Source organism: Loxodonta africana, chromosome 15 (assembly GCF_030014295.1).
Source record: "Loxodonta africana isolate mLoxAfr1 chromosome 15, mLoxAfr1.hap2, whole genome shotgun sequence".
In the NCBI taxonomy this organism is placed as follows: Eukaryota; Metazoa; Chordata; class Mammalia; order Proboscidea; family Elephantidae; genus Loxodonta; species Loxodonta africana.
The window spans coordinates 13,374,520-13,390,215 of record NC_087356.1 but is presented as its reverse complement, the minus strand read 5'-3'; the positions used below and the strand labels follow the sequence as shown (position 1 = coordinate 13,390,215).

The 15,696-nt window shown below is 40.5% G+C and overlaps 2 protein-coding genes across 4 annotated transcripts in view; one reads left to right on the top strand and one right to left on the bottom strand.

Moving 5' to 3' along the window:
• The window catches only part of LOC111751558 (uncharacterized), a 360,216-nt gene that overhangs the window by 123,308 nt on the left and 221,212 nt on the right, over positions 1–15,696 (top strand). The window contains exon 5 of one of the 2 annotated variants that reach the window (XR_002786662.2): positions 3,809–3,884. The exons of the other annotated variant lie outside the window; for it this stretch is intronic. The gene's annotated coding sequence lies outside the window, so the exon portion shown is untranslated. Of the gene's footprint in view, positions 1–3,808; positions 3,885–15,696 lie in introns of those variants that run through there. 2 annotated transcript variants of the gene reach the window in all.
• On the bottom strand, positions 626–15,351 carry SULT1C2 (sulfotransferase family 1C member 2). Of its 2 annotated transcripts, XM_064268592.1 has the most exons (7): positions 15,160–15,351; positions 14,325–14,450; positions 6,649–6,746; positions 3,771–3,897; positions 2,960–3,054; positions 2,628–2,808; positions 627–996 (listed from the first exon to the last, which is right to left on the bottom strand). In XM_064268592.1, exons 1-7 carry the CDS (start codon positions 15,308–15,310, stop codon positions 884–886), a joined length of 891 nt encoding a protein of 296 aa, XP_064124662.1. In that variant the 5' UTR covers positions 15,311–15,351; the 3' UTR covers positions 627–883. The 2 variants fall into 2 exon arrangements, with proteins under 2 accessions (XP_064124663.1, XP_064124662.1); XM_064268593.1 differs by lacking the exon at positions 14,325–14,450 and having other exon boundaries at positions 626–996.

The following is a 15,696-nucleotide window of genomic DNA, read 5'->3' as shown; positions in this document are numbered from 1 at the left end:
CTACAATAGAGGCAGCACTCCAGTGTACAAACTATTTGGTGATTTAGCTAATGTATTACAGGAGTTAAAACATTGAGGCAGGCTGTAATCTATGAGTGATTGATACTGTGCTTTGAACCTGAGCCCTGGTAGCATTTGGAATTCTCCCTCTTCATCCCTGCTGAGACGGTGAATATGTACCCGTTGGCCTGGTCACATTGCGGCTGCTAACCTGGACACGTTCCTGAGAATTGTATCTTGATTGCAATCAGCATATGCTTTAAGGAATCTGACCTTGTGACTTTTGATGTGCGGCTTATATTTGTGTCACTCTTCCCCGATCACAGGGTATTAATATATGTAGAATATCTTCCCTGCTAAGAAGACAAGAGCCACTAATTGTGCTTAATTTTCATATGCTATGGTGCTTTGAGAATGCCCCAAAGTGACATTTTTGAACATAGATTATTTTTAAGTCAGAAATACATTATCCATCATGCTGTTTTTGTATGGAGGAGTGGTAGACAAATACTTTAGAAACTTCGTGTTATTAATATAAATATAACCTAATATTTATGTAATTATACTCAAGGTGTTATTCTTGTATAGATGAGGAAACGGAGATGAACTTTGTTAGAATAATGGAGGTTAAAAAAAAATCTTTGCAGTGCTCAAGTCTTTTATTTTGCTTAGTTTATTAAGCCATCTTATTTTTTACTTTGGAGACAATAGTTGAGAAAGTAAGCATTAGGCATGTTATTAAAAAAAAGGAAATTGTTACATACTATTAATACAATCACGGACACAATTTGTAGTATGTATACATTCACAGTATCTGCTCAGAACTTCTTTTGGCTGAGGCTGAAGGATTGAAGGTAGCTTCTACATTTTATTTAGGTTTTGTTCAGAGATCCATGCAGAATTTTATTGAGGTTCCTTCCATCTTTTCCCTATAGATTTGATCAAACCTCTCATTCTGAGACACGGTGAAATGGTTTTTCCAGTCTCCCACAGTTCCTAAGAGAGACCAGAAAGGGGTCATTTAGTCATGCTCCAATGGAAAGACTTGGTGGTCCTTAGTAAATCAGTGGAATGCCCATTCTGGACATGACCTGTCAACATGCCTGCCTTTCCCAACTTCTCTTTCAAGTGGACACCAATCCACCTGCAGCTCTCTGCTTTGAGAAGAAGAATTAGGGTGCCCTTTGCGGGGGTGGGCTTCCAAATCAGGTGAACAAGGGATGACCTCGTCCCACTGGGTACACTCACAGGATGGACTGTTACACAGAAATGAAAAGGAATGAACTACTGACACACAGCCCATGGAGGCATCTTGTAACATTGTGTTGAGCAAAAGACACCAGACCCAAGAGAGTACATAATACATAATTCCATTTATACAAAGTCCAAGAAAAGGCAAAATCAGCCTATAGTGATAGAAATTAGAACAGTGGTTGTTTCTGGGGTTAGAGACTGACTGGAAATGGACATGAGAGGGAAGTTTCGGGGGCTATGAAAATGTTTAATATCGTGACTGGGTGCTGGCAATATGCATATATACACTTACCAAAATTTGTAGAACTGTACACTTAGGATCTGTGTACTTGAAAATATGAATCAGATACAATTTTCCACCAGGCAGTAATTATTAAAATAATAACAAAAGGTGGGGAAGGGATACCCTTTGTCCCACCAATGCTTCTTTTGGAAAACTATTTTAAAAAAAATAAAAGTATCAGGGCATAAGAACATATGTACAAAGATGTTTACTGTAGCATTATTCATAAAGACAAAAAAATTGGAAATGACAATAACAATAGTGTCTATCATTAGGGGAATATTTGACTAAATTATGATACGTGCATACTGTGGTATGAGACCACTAAAAACAGTGAAGATGGAAAGAATACACAGAGTCACTGTACCAAAAAGAATTGATTGAAGTTCAACATGCATTACATTTTTACTTAAAAAAAAGGGGGTTTCTCCTTAAAAAATTTTAAGGCAGATCCTTCAGAATTCCTCTTTTGGGATTTGGAACTAAGAAATATTAAGTGAATAAGGCAGTTCTCAGCAGTTGTTGTAATTAAAATCATGATATTTAGTGAATTTGGGTCATGGTCAAGACCAAGTTCTGAGCAGAAACTAAGTTAGAAGAGGTTATGAAATAGAGAAAAGGTATATATTGTAGAGAGTCAGAATGTTGGTCAGCTGAGAAAGACAAACATGCCAGACGTGGAGAGTAGCTGAAACATATAAGCGGTGGAAAGCTAGAGCAAAGAGCCACAACCTCCTGCTGCTGAGGTCCTGAGTTTCTTAGACACAGGGGTCCCTGTAAGGTCTGGACCAATAGTGGCTCCTGTTCTTAGCTATCTACAAGATTCCCTTTCCCTTTTTGCCCCATGTGAATCTTCACAAGAAGCCCCTCTTATTTCGGCTAGCTCCAGTGACTCTCATTTTCTTGCAACCACATACCCCAGAGCAGTACTCCAGAGAGCTGCGGTCTACATTAGATCATTAGCAACATATTTTTTTGAATAGTCAAAATGTATTGTCTTAGAATTAATAACAAGCCAATATCTTCTTGCTAAGAGGCAGGAAGCATGTTACTAGGTAAGCTGAGTATTTGATAAATAGGTCCTACCAACCTTTTCTCATGAAGGGGGAAATGGACTGGTCCAGGATAGATTTGGGAACTGTAGAACGATTTGTCAGGGGATTTTCTTTCATTTTCTCAAATGACGTCTCCTGGACGATTTTATCCAGCACAGTTTCATCCAGGTTCTTTCCCATGAAATGCACCACCTTCTGAATTTCATGCTTTAGATTCTGTGGTAACATTGAATTGGAATGGAAAAAGATATCAGAAGGACATACTTAAATTCTTCAGGAATCCCTTCTCGAAGTATAGCCTTGAAACAGTTTTGGATTTTTTTGTATCTGACTCTGAAGTGGTTTCTTCTGAGGGGCCTTTACTTACCCTCTTCATGTCTTCAAAGAAGAGGAAGAGAATCTCGTATCTGTCTCTTATCTTCCACCATCCTTTCACATGGTCAAACCAGGGACCCCAAGGCACTGTAACCAACATAAAGAAAAAGAACAGTCTACATAGAGATTATACAAAATATTTCTATAATTAGGAATTTTCTTTTCCTGAAGTGCATTGTAGAGAGACAAAAGCAAATTTTGAATCAGATAAATCCCTAGAGTCCTGATCTATTTGATTTTGAGGGTGATATAGATTGGGCCAGACTCTGGGATAATTTGCCCCAACATGCTACCTAAAGTAGCTTCACGTTTAATATGTGCAATCACATATGCCCTAATATTGGGAAAGGAAGTATGCTTTGAAATGGGGGTCAATCTATAGGTTGAGTGACCAGACTAAAGGTTTTCAATTTGAGTTTGAAATGTTTGCTAAGGGCTGTGGGGATACACTATGAGTGCAGCCAGCCTAGTCACAATCTGGTAACCAAACTGGTTGCCATGAAGTTGATTCTGACTCATAGTGATCCAGTGTGTGTCAGAGTAGAGGTGTGCTCCATAGGGTTTTCAGTGGCTGATTTTTTTTTTTTTTTAAACTGCCAGACATCTGAGTGCATTTGAATCTCTAACATTTTGCCTAGCATCTGAGACTGTTAACTCTTTGCAGCACCCAGGAACTTCCCAGTCTATGGTAGGATGTTTCTAATGAGGCATACAATATTCTAAGGAACCAAAATGTTACGTGTGATTCCTTAGATTCAGCCTAAGTTAGTGTAGTAACCCAGGGTGTGAAGGATTTCCTTTACCTTTTCCACTGATGAAGGTTTCAAAATATTCTTCCCAGGTACCAGGATCAGGAAGGATTTGATTCATCCTTTGGAAATGGTAGTAGGAAACCATACAGTCTTTGGCATTTCGAGCTACATAAAGGAACTTTGAGGTAAGAAGAAGTGGGTGAAAAATTGTATAAAAAATTATGTTGTTTACAGAATTCACTTAGGTTGATACATCCTACACATTTGGCTCAGTTCCCTGAGTTTGCAATGTGACTTAGCCTTTTTTGACGTCCCTCTCTGCTAAGCCTGCTCTTTATTTCTAACCAGGTCACAGTAGCCATCCTGACTCCTGATTGCCTCCTTGGTGTCAGGAGCACAGTCTTTCCCTAGGAACTATGACCTGCTACCAGACTAAGAAACTTCTGCATGAATGCTGGTGACCTTTCTGCCACTCTCATCTTGGTTTCCTTGAGAAGCAGTGTGGCTTCATTGTTAAGAGTTTGGGCCATGGAGCAAGAAAATAGCTGTTACTGTTTTTCCCTGGCCTCTTAACCTCAATTACTTTAGCTCTGCACCTGCAAAATACCTCTTTACATTTCATTTTGAACAGAACCGCATATCCTTCTACCCTCCCAGTCTTTCACTTAAACCAAATATGACCTTTTCTTTTATTGTGACTCTTATTTACTCAACTCATATTCTGTCTAACGCTGTCAATTCCAACATGGCTTCGCTGACTAACTATCTCAGATTCATGGCCAGCCATTTCAATGCACTGCTTTTTATTTTTTTTAACTCTAAAATTATGGTTTTCAATTGCGGGTACTTTTATATACCAGGGGACAGTTAGCAATGTCTGGATGTATTTTTGGCTGTCACAATTGGGGGAGTTGTTATTGGCATCTACTGAGTAGAGGCCAGGTATGAGAATACTGCCAAAATATCCTACGATGCACTGACTGGCCTCATCCCCCCAAATTATTCAGCCCCAAATGTAAATAGTGCCAAGATTGAGAAGAAACCCTACTCTAAAACCTGATTTTCCCATTCCTGTTTTCCAAGTCCTAATACCCATTTTTTTCTTCTCCAACTTTCCAAAGCATCAATGAAAAAAGGGTAAAAAAATGTTGATTTGGGCAACTTAAAAATGTAAGTTTTTTAATAGCTCTGGCTTTTACTTCATTGCTGCTTCATAATCATTTTTAAAATCTTTTTTGCTCCCTATCATATTTCTCAACACCAGCCACAAGCCTTTCTCCTCTCCTTAAACTTTCATCCCATTTACCTCTCCAAGTTCACTAATTCTCTCTTCAGCTGTGTCTATTCTGCAGTTTAACCTATCCTTGAGTTTTTTTCAGTGATTACATATTTTCTTTCAATTATTGTTGTTATTGTTAGGTGCCATCTTGAGTCAGTTCCGACTCACAGCAACCCTGTGTATACAACGGAACAAAACACTGTCCAGTTCTGCGCCATCTTCACAATTGTTGTCATGCTTGAGCCCATTGTTGCAGCCACTGTGTCAATCAGTTTGTTATAGAAGCTCTATTTATTTAATAATTATATTTAAAAATAGTATTTTACTTCTTTTATTTTTGATTCAGTCCTTCATTTCTTTACACAATTTAAACATTCTTAGGTGTTTTATTTCCTGCATCTGATAATTTATTGTAGGAAATTATCGAAGTCTAATTCTACCATTCTTTTTGCAGACCCTCATTCATGGTGGCTTATTGCTTTGTGCATTTCATAATTTTGAATGGCAAGCTCATTTGGGAATCTTATGGAACACAAGTTGAAGCTATGTCCTTCCTGAGAAAATTTGTGTATGTTTTTGCCAGGCATCTTGTGGGCAGTGACAACTTGGGACCGACCACTTTATGCTGATTTCTCAGCTTGCAGTTTCTTGGACAATGCAAGAAGTGCAAATTTGAGTTTCAAACTGTTGAGAGAGGAGACCTGTGGTTACATATTCTCAGGAGAGTTGAGAGCCTAGATCAAAACAGAAAGGTTTCATTGGGTATGCCTTTGTTTCCCACCCAGAGGATATCGTCCTTTAGTGGTCCCAGATTTACGTGAGTGTGTGTGATGGTCTGTTTCAGTTTTTCACTTTTCTTGTTTCTTGTGCTCTAGGAATTGACACTTCCCTGTGTAGTCATTAAAGCTTGATTATCGAGGTCATCAAATTCCTCTAGGACAGCTGTTGTCTCAACTTATTTCTCTGAATTTTAGCTCCTCTTCATTTTTGGAACTTAGGAATTTCTCTTACTTTATTTTGATATCAGTTACATAAATGTTATATTTTTTGTGTCATTCCTAGGTGTTTCATAGCAAGAGGGTTTCAGGGTATCTAGTCTGTCATAATCCTGGAGATGGAAGCTCTCTTCCCCTTATACAACTGTACCGAAAGACTCAGATCATTTGATGTAAACCCTCTCAACTTCACTCTTCTCTCCCAGAAATACATCTTTATGAATCCTTTTCCTTTCATTCCCACCTCTGAGGAAGCAGCACAGCTCTTTTTTTTTTTTAACCAAGGCTAACATCTCAGTTTGTACCCTCGATTCCATTCTCTTCCACAGTCTTTCAGTCATTTGTTATTTCAGCAAACATGTTTTTAATGCCCTCTGTATGCCAGGAACTTATTAGTCACTAGAATATAGAAAAAATAAAATAAAATCCCTGCTGTGGAGAGCCCACAGTCTACTAGTTGCTGAGGCTGAGTGTCCCTTTTAAGAACAAGGTTCCATCTGTTGACCGTTTCAAAAAATCTTAAATGTTTTTCTCTCACTGACTCTTTCCTCTCTGCTCTATTTAAGGAGCCTTCCCATTTTTTTTTCCCAACACTTCAGCATTTGAGCCCTATCCTTTCTCTCCTTTTTTACAGAGTAAACTGTTTCTTTGTTACCTTGCAGTTGTTTTCCCAGAAAGATGGTGGCAAGAGTTGAGTGGGAAGGTGTGTCCTTAGTATCCTTGGAGAGGGCATTGCACTGGCTTTTTCCACACCTGTAAAATAAGGCAAGAAGAAACGTCTGCATAGCATAAGTACCGCCTGAGGAACTTATGTTCTAGGCTTTGTCCAGAATATCCTATCACCTACCTATCTTTTGGTTTGTCTTATAATTTTTCTTTGGGATTTCACAATGGGAGTACTTGTATTAACTTCAGTTTTTCGGAGTCACAGAGCTTGAGGGCTGGAGGGGAGCTTAGAGTTAATTTACTCTAACCCTGTCATTTTTAAGAATGGAGACAGAAACTGAGAATGGGCAAGTGACGTTTTGTTTGAGGCAAAGCCAGCCAGGACCAGCAACCATGCCTTTCTTGACAACAAGCCAGTTCAAATTCTGGTATGTTCTATAGCAGATTGCCACACGTACTGGCAAGTATTTTATTCATTTGTTTCATTTTTAAAAATATATGTATTTGATGGCATGTGAGTCGTGATTTGTACTCTCTCATTTAAAATGTTTATTAGGCATTGCTCAGTGCAATCATTGTGTTAAACCGAGGTTAGGGGAAAAGGCAACAAAGATAAAGAAGACACAGTCCTTGCTCTCTAAGTAGCTCATGCAACAGTGTAGGAATCAGAGGTTTATGCAAATAATGCCAGGGAGTGAGCAGAGTAGAGTAGCTGAGAATTAAAATAGCTGCAAGGACCCGGAGTATATTGATGGGTCTTAGATGACACTATTTAATTTGGACCCTGACACGTAGTTGATAGGTACAAAGCCCTTCTGCATAAAGGGTCAGGAAGGCTGGCCAAATGGAAGAGGGTATTTTCATAAAGTATAAAAAAACTGATCATAAAATGGTATTTTATTTTTAATGCGAAATCAACAGTTTATACTAGGTAACAGCCTCCTACACTGACCTCCTCCTCACCAGCTCTGGTGTGGCATGAGGGTCTGGAAGGTGACAGTCTCATATCCTAAACAATGTCTACAGATTCTTGAGCACTGGGCTGAGGTGATTGATGGGTGAGGCCCTCTCTTGGCAGTGTCTGGTTTTCCAAAGATGGGTGGGGGTGGAGAGGGGGCGAGAAAGGAATCTACTGAAAAGATTCCTCTCCATACTCCTGCCTCTCATTCTGGGAGTACTCTTGCCGCTTGTTGACTTTTTAATAGCTTGATCCCACTTCCCTCTGCGTTCTTCGTTTATGTCTGAGCATTGCTGAGTAGGTTTATCCTCCTGCACCTAAGAAGGAGTGGGAATCTCTGCAGATTCCAGTGAAGAGAATGAGGACGCACGCTTGCAATTGGTAGGGCCTAGGTCTCTCAGTACCTGACGCCTTGAGATGTAAGCGCTGGTGAGTGCCTTCAAATGATTGCTGCTTTTAAGCAGCTTCTGACCATATTACTCTTATACCTGAAAACCTTGAATACTCTCTAGTACTTCCAGTGGCTTTTCAAGTCTGCTTCCTAAGCTGTATGTGTGTGGGGGGAGGGGAGAGGAAGAGTATGGGAGGAGAAGTTGGAGGTGATAGTGAGGGGATCCGCTTCATTCTAATCCCTTTGGTTTTATTTATTTTATTTTTTGGAAAGTTCCCAACATTGGAATACATTTAATCCTTCCTCCTTCTTTGCACTCTGTACACGTGGTTAGTTCTTACTTATTCTTCAAGAGTCTCTCCAGGCTGGCAATATGATGGACTAGATACTATGAGGCACTCTCCTGTTATAAAACACTTGCAAATGCTGATTAAAACACAGTGAATATCCTTTTAAGTGCATTATGAAGCAGAAAAGAAACAACATCCCCAGGGCCAAAAATCAAGAGAGAACCTCAGTGGAGAAGAGGTGAACTAAGGCTGCCATGTCAACTGCCCTGAAGATGTTTGCCAACACGGCAAACTACCAAAAAAAAAAAAAAAGTCGTTGCCGTTGAGTGGATTCTGACTCACAGCAACCCCATAGGACAGAGTAGGACTGCCCCATAGAGCTTCCAAGGAGCACCTGGTGGATTCAAACTGCAGACTTTTTGGTTAGCAGGTGTAGCACTTAACCACTATGCCACCAGGCTCCCCTCCCCTCCACCCCCAACTTACAGTCTTCCTTAAAATGACTGCCTGTGGGTAGGAGACCAGGCCTTGGGGTTTCATAAGGTGAAGAGATGGAACTGAGACCTCTGCTTAAGCTGAAAAACTCAAATGCCTATAACCTCAGTGAATGAATGAGAGAGACAGGGTAGTTTCTTTTTTTTTCTGTCTTGGTTTTGGGAGCAGAAAAAACGGGCTTCCTTGAGAACTCATAACCCAACCTTGTCCTGCATGGTCTTGAAATTACAGTACCTGCTTGGTCCAGAAATTACCTTAAACTACTCCTGACTGGAAAGGCTCCAAGGCAGGTGTGAGATTAAGAGCAGGAGAAACAAAAGCCCTCAATGCAAAATTACAAAATGGATGAGGAAACAAGCCCTAGGAGCAAGAATTAGAAAAACATCCAAGGGGGAAACTGGACCCCCAAGGACCTCAGTAATTGGAATTATTTGATACAGAATATGTAGCTAGGTTTAAAATGTTTAAAGAAATAAAAGAGAGAATTGAAAACATGGGCAAGGAACAAAAGACTATCCAAAAGACTGGGAACATTCATAAAACACCTCCAGGTGAAAGCCCACAATGAAAAGGTTAAAGAGGACATAGGTGAAAAGAAAAATAGCAATAGGGTTTAACAAACACAATATACAGTGTCAAAGAGATGGAAAATATGAGAGAAATACAAGTAGGCATAGAGGGTAAAAGGCAAAGGACAGGTGGAATTAGACTGTCAGTTCCAGTTCTTCAGGTTTGTAAACGTCCCTTCTGGTACTAGTGGTGCTAGTCGCTCTCGTCGTCTTTTAAAATCACAACTGATTTAATGCCTCGTGGGCAGCAGCTAGCCACTGTCTAAAAGGGGCTTAGTCTTCAAATTGGGGAGACTAGTCTACATGCAGCCTTCACAGTCTTTGCAAGGCTCCCAATCATCTTTCCCACTGGTAACAAGCAGGCAACAACACCCCTCCTCTTCCAGCAGGAGGGTGTTGTTGCCTGCTTGTTACCAGTGGGAAAGATGATTGGGAGCCTTGCAAAGACTGTGAAGGCTGCATGTAGACTAGTCTCCGCGCCAGACTTTTCTGCTGAAGAACTGCTACAGGAGAGGCAGAGAGGATGCTGTGTGTTTGGGACTTCACCTAAAACAGTCCACCGGTGTTTCCAAAGTTATGTGAATTATCTGTGTTCTCTCTCTCTCAAATCAATGTTCTGGGAATTTCACTGGCTTTGTCTCTTCTCCCTTGCACATTGCCGAGGCCACTTAGACTCCAGGTTGAGAAGTGCAGGCCTTCCTCAGGGTACAGTTTCATTCCCAAGGCCACGTGGAGGGGAAGACGGGGATGAATGGAGTCACTGTTTGCCTTTATGATCTGTGCAAGGAGCTTCGCCCTGAACTTGAGCCACATGACATATGGCTGTGGGGGGATGAATTAATTCAGCAATTGCCTACTAAACCAATATTTGTGGATATGGCTATGTGGGAGTACAAAGTTAAATAGAACATGATTCTGGCCTTCCAGGGAATTTTTGAGATAGACCTGTACTTAAGAATAGCAATGAGAACTTATCTTTTCAGGTATCACCTTCTCTAGGAATTGTTCTTTGGCCGTATGCTTCCCCCTCCCCTACCCCACTATTGCTCAATGCTAACTTCCAAGTAACATGTTGTTGTTGTTAGCTGCTGTCGAATCCCTGACTCATGGCAAGCCTGTGTACAACAGAATGGGACTGTTGTGATCTGTAGGATTTTTAGTGGCTCATTTTTTAGAAGTAGATCTCCAGGTCTTTCTTCCTAGTCTGTTCTAGTCTGGAAGTGCCTCTGAAAACTGTTCAGCATCATAGCAACACACAAGCCTCCACTGATAGATGTAATTGTATAATCTGCATTTGTCTCTTCCATGGGACCATAAAGTTATTGAGGGCAAGTAGAACTATGGAGTCTTATTTGTAGTGTGAGGCCCAGAATATAAATGTTTGTTGAACTGGTTATTCCTAGATTGTATGTATATACAGTTCACACACACAACCCACAGATATTTGTTCTTTTTGAACATATTCTCATGCAGCTGTGATATCTTTATCGTTGAATGACTGTAACTAGTTGTAGATATTAGAGGGGAAGAAGGGCTGAGTGGGAAACTGAATAAGTAGGGCACAGTTCCACACCATGGTGTCCAGTGTTTTATGTTTGCTTTTGATTTTATTGTCATAGTATATATTATATAATATATATTATATAGAGTTTTCAAAGAACACCAGATGGATTTGAACTGCTGACCTTTTGATTTGTAGTTGTAGCTGTTAACCACCACGCCACCAGGGTTTCTATATTTCCAGTCCTCCTTCAATCTCATACCTACAACCAGTTACAGTCATACAATGATAAAGATATCATAGCTGTAACTGTATGAGAATATGTTCAAAAAGAACAAATATACATATTTTCTTTTTGTATGTATATATATTATAAACCCTGGTAGCCTAGTGGTTAAGAGCTCAGCTGCCCACCAAAAGGTCAGCAGTTCGAATCCACCAGCCACTCCTTGGAAACCCTTTGGGACAGTTCTATTCTGTCCTATAGGGTCGATATGAATTGGAATTGATTCGACCGAACCTAACAACAACAAGGCGCATATGACATAAGATTTGCCATTTTAACTATTTTTAGATGTGCAATTCAGTGGCGTTAATTACATTATGTTGTGCAACCATGACTACTATCTATTTCCAAAACTTATTCATCATCCCAAAGAGAAACTCTGTACCCATTAAGCAATAATTCCCCACACCCCCATTCCTCAGCCCTAGTAACTATCATCAACTGTCTTTATGAATTTGCCCGTTCCAGATATTCCATATGAAGGGAATTGTACAATTTTGTCCTTTTGTATCTGTCTTATTTCACTCAGCACAGCATTTCCAAGGTGCATCCACATTGTAGCATCTCTAAGAACTTCCTTCTTTTTATGGCTGAATGATATTCTATCGTATGGATAGACCACATTTTGTTTCTCCATTCTTCACTTGATGGACACTTGGGTTATTTACACCTTTTGGCGAATGTGAATAATGCTTCTATGAATGTTGGTGTACAAGCATCTGTTTGAGTCCCTGTTTTCGTATCTTGTGGGTGTATACCTAAGAGTGAAGTTGCCGGGTCATAGGGGAATTCCATGTTTAACTTTTTAAGGAACCACCAAACTCTTTTCCACAGAGATTACACCATTTTACATTCTCACCAGCAATGCACAAGGGTTCCATTTTTTCAGCAACATCACCAACACTTGTTATTTTCTGTTTTTTCCCCCTTTTTTCTTACAGTCATCCTAGTGAATGTAAAGTGGTATTTCATTGTAGCTTTGATTTGCATTTCCCTAATAGGGTTGCTATGAGTTGGAATCGACTCAGCAGCGACACTGGGTTTGGTTTTGGTTTAATGACTAATGATGTTGAGCATCTTTTCATGTGCTTATTGTCTATTTGTATTTCATCTGTGGAGAAATGTCTATTCAAGTGCTTTGTCCATTTTTTAATTGTGTCAGCAGTTTTTTTTTTTTTAACTGTACATTAATCATCCAATCCCAGATTCCCTCTTAAGGTGGTTGGTATATATGACTAACACACATCAGTGTATTTTAGAAACTACCCTCCTCCGCTTAATGGTATTTCTTACCTCTGTGGTTTAGGGATTATCTACTCTGAAACTAAACCACTTCGCAGCTGAGTCTCCACCCAGAATTTGTTTGTTTGTGGCTGTAAAGACCCTAAAGCTGTAGCTGTTTGTAATCTCTTACTTCTTTGGCCACAGGGCAACTTGGTCCACCAGGAACCATCTTGGCTTCTATCTGACTTGTTATGCTGGGCTATTGGTCACTCTCATTTCTCATAATGCTGTAGCTGTTGGTGTTAAGTTCTGTCCAGTTTCTTGTGCTGACTTAGTGATTGAATTCTGCTCCACACTACCAAGAATACCTCATTAGAAATCTTGCTTAGGCTTTTTCTCTCTCTTTGATCTCTCAAATTGTCAGAGGCAAAACAATGGCGACAGGGACAGAATGTACAAATAAGATCAAAATCTGGGTGTGTATGATTCAAGAACACATGGGGTCCTGGGGTAAGGAACTTATCCTGAAAAAAAAAATTTTTTTTTTTAAAGAGGTGGTTAATTAATAATACCCAGTTAGATAGTATCTACTATGTGCCAGAAGCAGTTCTAAAGTTTTACATATATTAACTGATTTAATCTTCACAAAAATCCTTTGAGGTAGTCACTAATTCAACCCATATTTTGTAGATGAGGAAACTAAAAGGTTAAATAACTTGGTAAAGGCCATGGAGTGAGTGGTAGGGTCATAATTTAAACCCTGGTAGTCCTATAGGGTTGCCGTGAGTCAGAATTGACTCAATGGCAATGAGTTATGAGTTAGTCCTTAGCCATGATGCCATCTTGCTACTCGAGGGTCAGAAGACCAGACACAAACAAAAATTGAAGGCCCTAGTTACACATGGAGTGAGATCATAATTAAGCAAGCAGAGGTTAGACTGTACATGGGATCGGAATCACAGAGATAGTGAAGAGCAGGGTCGGGGCCAGGTACTGGATTGCAAAGCTATTGGTCAATTAGTTAAGGACTGACTTGGGAGACAGTCAGGAACTAAGAGAGCCAGAGGAGTCAGATAGGCTGGCAGGTAAGTCTCAAGTTTATTCTAAATTGGAGACACAGCTTTGCCCAGGTTACAAGTTTCTTATATGCATCATCTCAGGAACTTTTCTATCTCAGGACATTTGTCAGAGCTTTGTAAGACCCGTCAACCAATTGCTCCAGTCTTTAATGCTAGAGTTGCACTGACTATGTTTTCACAGCTCGTAGCTACAAGATGACCAGTTTTCTATCACACTGGTCTGTGCAGTGCTGAAACACAGGGAAGTAAGCCTTTCTCAAATGTTTGTTCTGCAAAATACTTCCTGTAGCGTCCAGTCACCTGGAATGGCTTCTTTCACCTTCTAGATTGTCATTCTGAGCTTAGTTTTTGGGTAAACATCCAAGATGAGCATTACCTAAAAAAGGCCACTTTACTGAACAGAAATAATTGTCTCCAAATGCATATTTTGCGGATTATCAGACACTTGCTTGGTTGTATCAGGCTTTTATGGGATGGGGTAAGGAGAAAAGTGGGGTGTAAATTGCTCATAAACAATTTTGTGCTTTGTGTATTCTACAATTGCACGTGACCAGGGGAAGTGTTTGAGAAGAAAATAAGGAAGAATCTGACTCTAATCTATATCCTTATTTGGTGATTCATTTTTGCCAAAAAATCTTTGATAATATGTTGAAAGAGAAGAAAAGAAAGAAAAAAAGAAGAAACATATGGTAATAGAAGGAAAGCATAGAAGAGAGAAGAAAAGGAGAAAGAACAAGAGAAACTGAAAAAGGAAAGACAGAAAGAAAAGAGACAGAGAATCAGAAGAAAGGAGAGAACAGAGACAAGACAGAGAAAGAGAGAGAGAAGTGAGAGAAAGAAGGGAGACAGGTCAGTGTGATAGGAGCTTTTACCAGAGGGCTGGGGTGGACGTGCCCACTCAATGAAAGGGTGGCGGTGTTGAATTATCACTTGCTGACATTTCTCCACGTCCCCATTGTGTTCAATCATGTCCACAATTTCCTGAATCCATGTTGTCCCTGAGGTCCAGATGGAAAGGATGAAAAGCAAAAACTTGTTAAACCATCTGCTGCTGAAGTGTCCTGAGTAATCAGAGGAAACTTGGAGAATGACTGGTGTTTGCTTCTACAGCCTCCCCTAAGTCAGGATCCTGTGAGCCATGACAGATGGACATCTGTCCCGGAAAAGCTCATCCTTTGGAGATGGATTTTGGATCTCCATCAAACCAAAACCAAACCCAGTGCCGTCAAGTCGATTCCGACTCATAGTGACCCTATAGGACAGAGTAGAACTGCCCCATAAAGTTTCCAAGGAGTGCCTGGTGGATTTGAACTGCTGACCCTTTGGTTCGCAGCCATAGCACTTAACCACTACGCCACCAGGGTTTCCTTGGGTCTCCATAGGGACTGGGATTCCTTTTTCTCCTTTTTTACCTTGGAGACAGCTGTTAGAAGAAGTGGCAGAAGCAAAGCCTCACCGTGCATCCACCCAAGGGCAGTCCAGGCCAGAGCACAGCCTGGCTGGGTCCTGGGAAGCCATTAGGTTTGTCCCTGGCTAACCTCGGGGTTACTCGGTATCTTGAGAGCAAACACCCTCCTTGAACAAGAGGAAGGAGCACACTTTCTTGAATAAATGCAAACATCCCATCAAGGGGAATTCTAAGTTAATGTGAGAAGCCCGTGCTGACGCAGCAGGTCAGAGGTCTTCGCTGCTGCTCCCCACAGTCACCTGATTTAGGGTAGGTACAGATGAGAAGATCATCAGGCTTGGCCTCAAATTTCTGGATCTGGCTCCAGTTGTCCACAGTTGTAGCCTGCAGAGGGATCCCTGCCACTTCTTTCAGCTGCTTCTGTTCCCCCAACTCTGTGGTCATGGCCATACTGTCTCGGGGAGGAGGGTGTCCACGGGGCTAAGAATAGAGAGGAATTTTTAAATGCACGAAATAAGGAAAGCAGGAAGAATGGGCCACTATTACTTCAGAATAGCTGTCTACTCAGATTCTAGAAGACATTTACTGCTACTACTAATTATGATAATGCTAATAGTTTAACGTTTATTGAACACTTTAATTTACCATGCGCTGGGCTTAGGGCCTTAAATACTTTAACTCATTTTAACTCTTGCATAAAAAGAGTGATGGAACTTTAGAGCTGAAAGGGGCCTGATAGAATATGTAACAGTAAATGGTGGTTGGAAATTGACTAAAAGGGTCTTCCCCAGCCTCTCTGTGGAATGAGTGACAGAAGTAGGTGTCCCTGCTTAGCA

Excerpts from the sequence above, each read along its gene's own strand:
- SULT1C2 (XM_064268592.1), bottom strand. The coding sequence starts at position 15,310 with ATGGCCATGACCACAGAGTTGGGGGAACAGAAGCAGCTGAAAGAAGTG. Across the intron at positions 3,898-6,648 it reads TCTGGGAAAACAACTGCAAG|TTCCTTTATGTAGCTCGAAA; the intron begins GTAACAAAGAAA and ends CTTACCTCAAAG. Across the intron at positions 3,055-3,770 it reads AACCTTCATCAGTGGAAAAG|TGCCTTGGGGTCCCTGGTTT; the intron begins GTAAAGGAAATC and ends TGTTGGTTACAG.